Source organism: Aptenodytes forsteri, unplaced genomic scaffold (assembly GCF_000699145.1).
Source record: "Aptenodytes forsteri isolate BGI_AS27 unplaced genomic scaffold, ASM69914v1 Scaffold949, whole genome shotgun sequence".
NCBI lineage: Eukaryota > Metazoa > Chordata > Aves > Sphenisciformes > Spheniscidae > Aptenodytes > Aptenodytes forsteri.
Window position 1 is genome coordinate 13,978 of NW_008795551.1, and position 879 is coordinate 14,856.

Consider the following 879-nt stretch of genomic DNA (forward strand, 5'->3'; position numbering starts at 1 on the left):
ACTCGGCACCAGCCGCTCGCCAGGTACGATGCTCTCAGCCTGCTGCTCCGAGCCGCGGAGCCAACGCCGCAGGCGGTGCCCCACGGGGGGAGTCCCGCGAGGTCCGACGCCGGGTTTCCAACCGCGATCCGTGTATCGCATCCCTGGCAACTGGGACAGGCTCCCCCCGGCCTTCGCCCTGCCTGCCTCCGCCAGCAGCTCCTGGCCCGTGCCTGCCAACGGCTGCATCACGAACCTTTAACACTCACAGGGAACTTGTTCCCCCCCCCGCCCCCGGTTTTGTTCACCCTCTATCCCAGCCTATTTATCCTCGCAGCCCGCACGCAGCCTTGGCAATGATTTCCACCGTGCACTGAGATACAGCGAGATAAACATATTTCCTTTCACTTGCTTTAAATCTGGCGCTTCCCGATTTCCTGAGCCTCTTAGTCCATCTTTCTCCGCACCGGTCCCTCACAGACCCCCCCTCACCCCTCAGCTGCCTCTCCTTCGGACCAGAGCCCGAGCCTTTTAAGCTCTCCTCTTGCAAAAGGTGTTTCGTGCCTCTAAGCACGAAATCTAAGCTGGATTTCCCAAGTATTAAGACAGAAACCGGCAGGTAGGGCTGGAAGTGGAAGTGGTTGAGTCCCCATCCTTGGAGGTATTTAAAAGACGTGTAGATGCGGCACTTAGGGACATGGTTTAGTGGACATGGTGGTGTTGGGTCGACAGTTGGACTCGATGATCTTAGAGGTCTTTTCCAACCTCAATGATTCTATGATTCTATGATTCTATGAATCTCCCACTTGTTCCCTCGCCTTTTCCTAACGACTCCTGTGTTGGGTTTGCGTGGCGAGGTTTTGGTATCGGGGGGGGGGGGCTTCTGGGAGAGTGGCCAAA

The 879-nt window shown here is 57.0% G+C and overlaps 1 protein-coding gene across 1 annotated transcript in view; it reads right to left on the reverse strand.

Moving 5' to 3' along the window:
* Nucleotides 1–879, reverse strand: part of LOC103901266 (ranBP-type and C3HC4-type zinc finger-containing protein 1) — a 17,526-nt gene that overhangs the window by 10,041 nt on the left and 6,606 nt on the right. Inside the window, exon 6 of the mRNA XM_019472806.1 lies at nucleotides 3–212. Within this exon, the coding sequence (XP_019328351.1) occupies nucleotides 3–212 (210 nt within the window). The remainder of the gene's footprint in view (nucleotides 1–2; nucleotides 213–879) is intronic.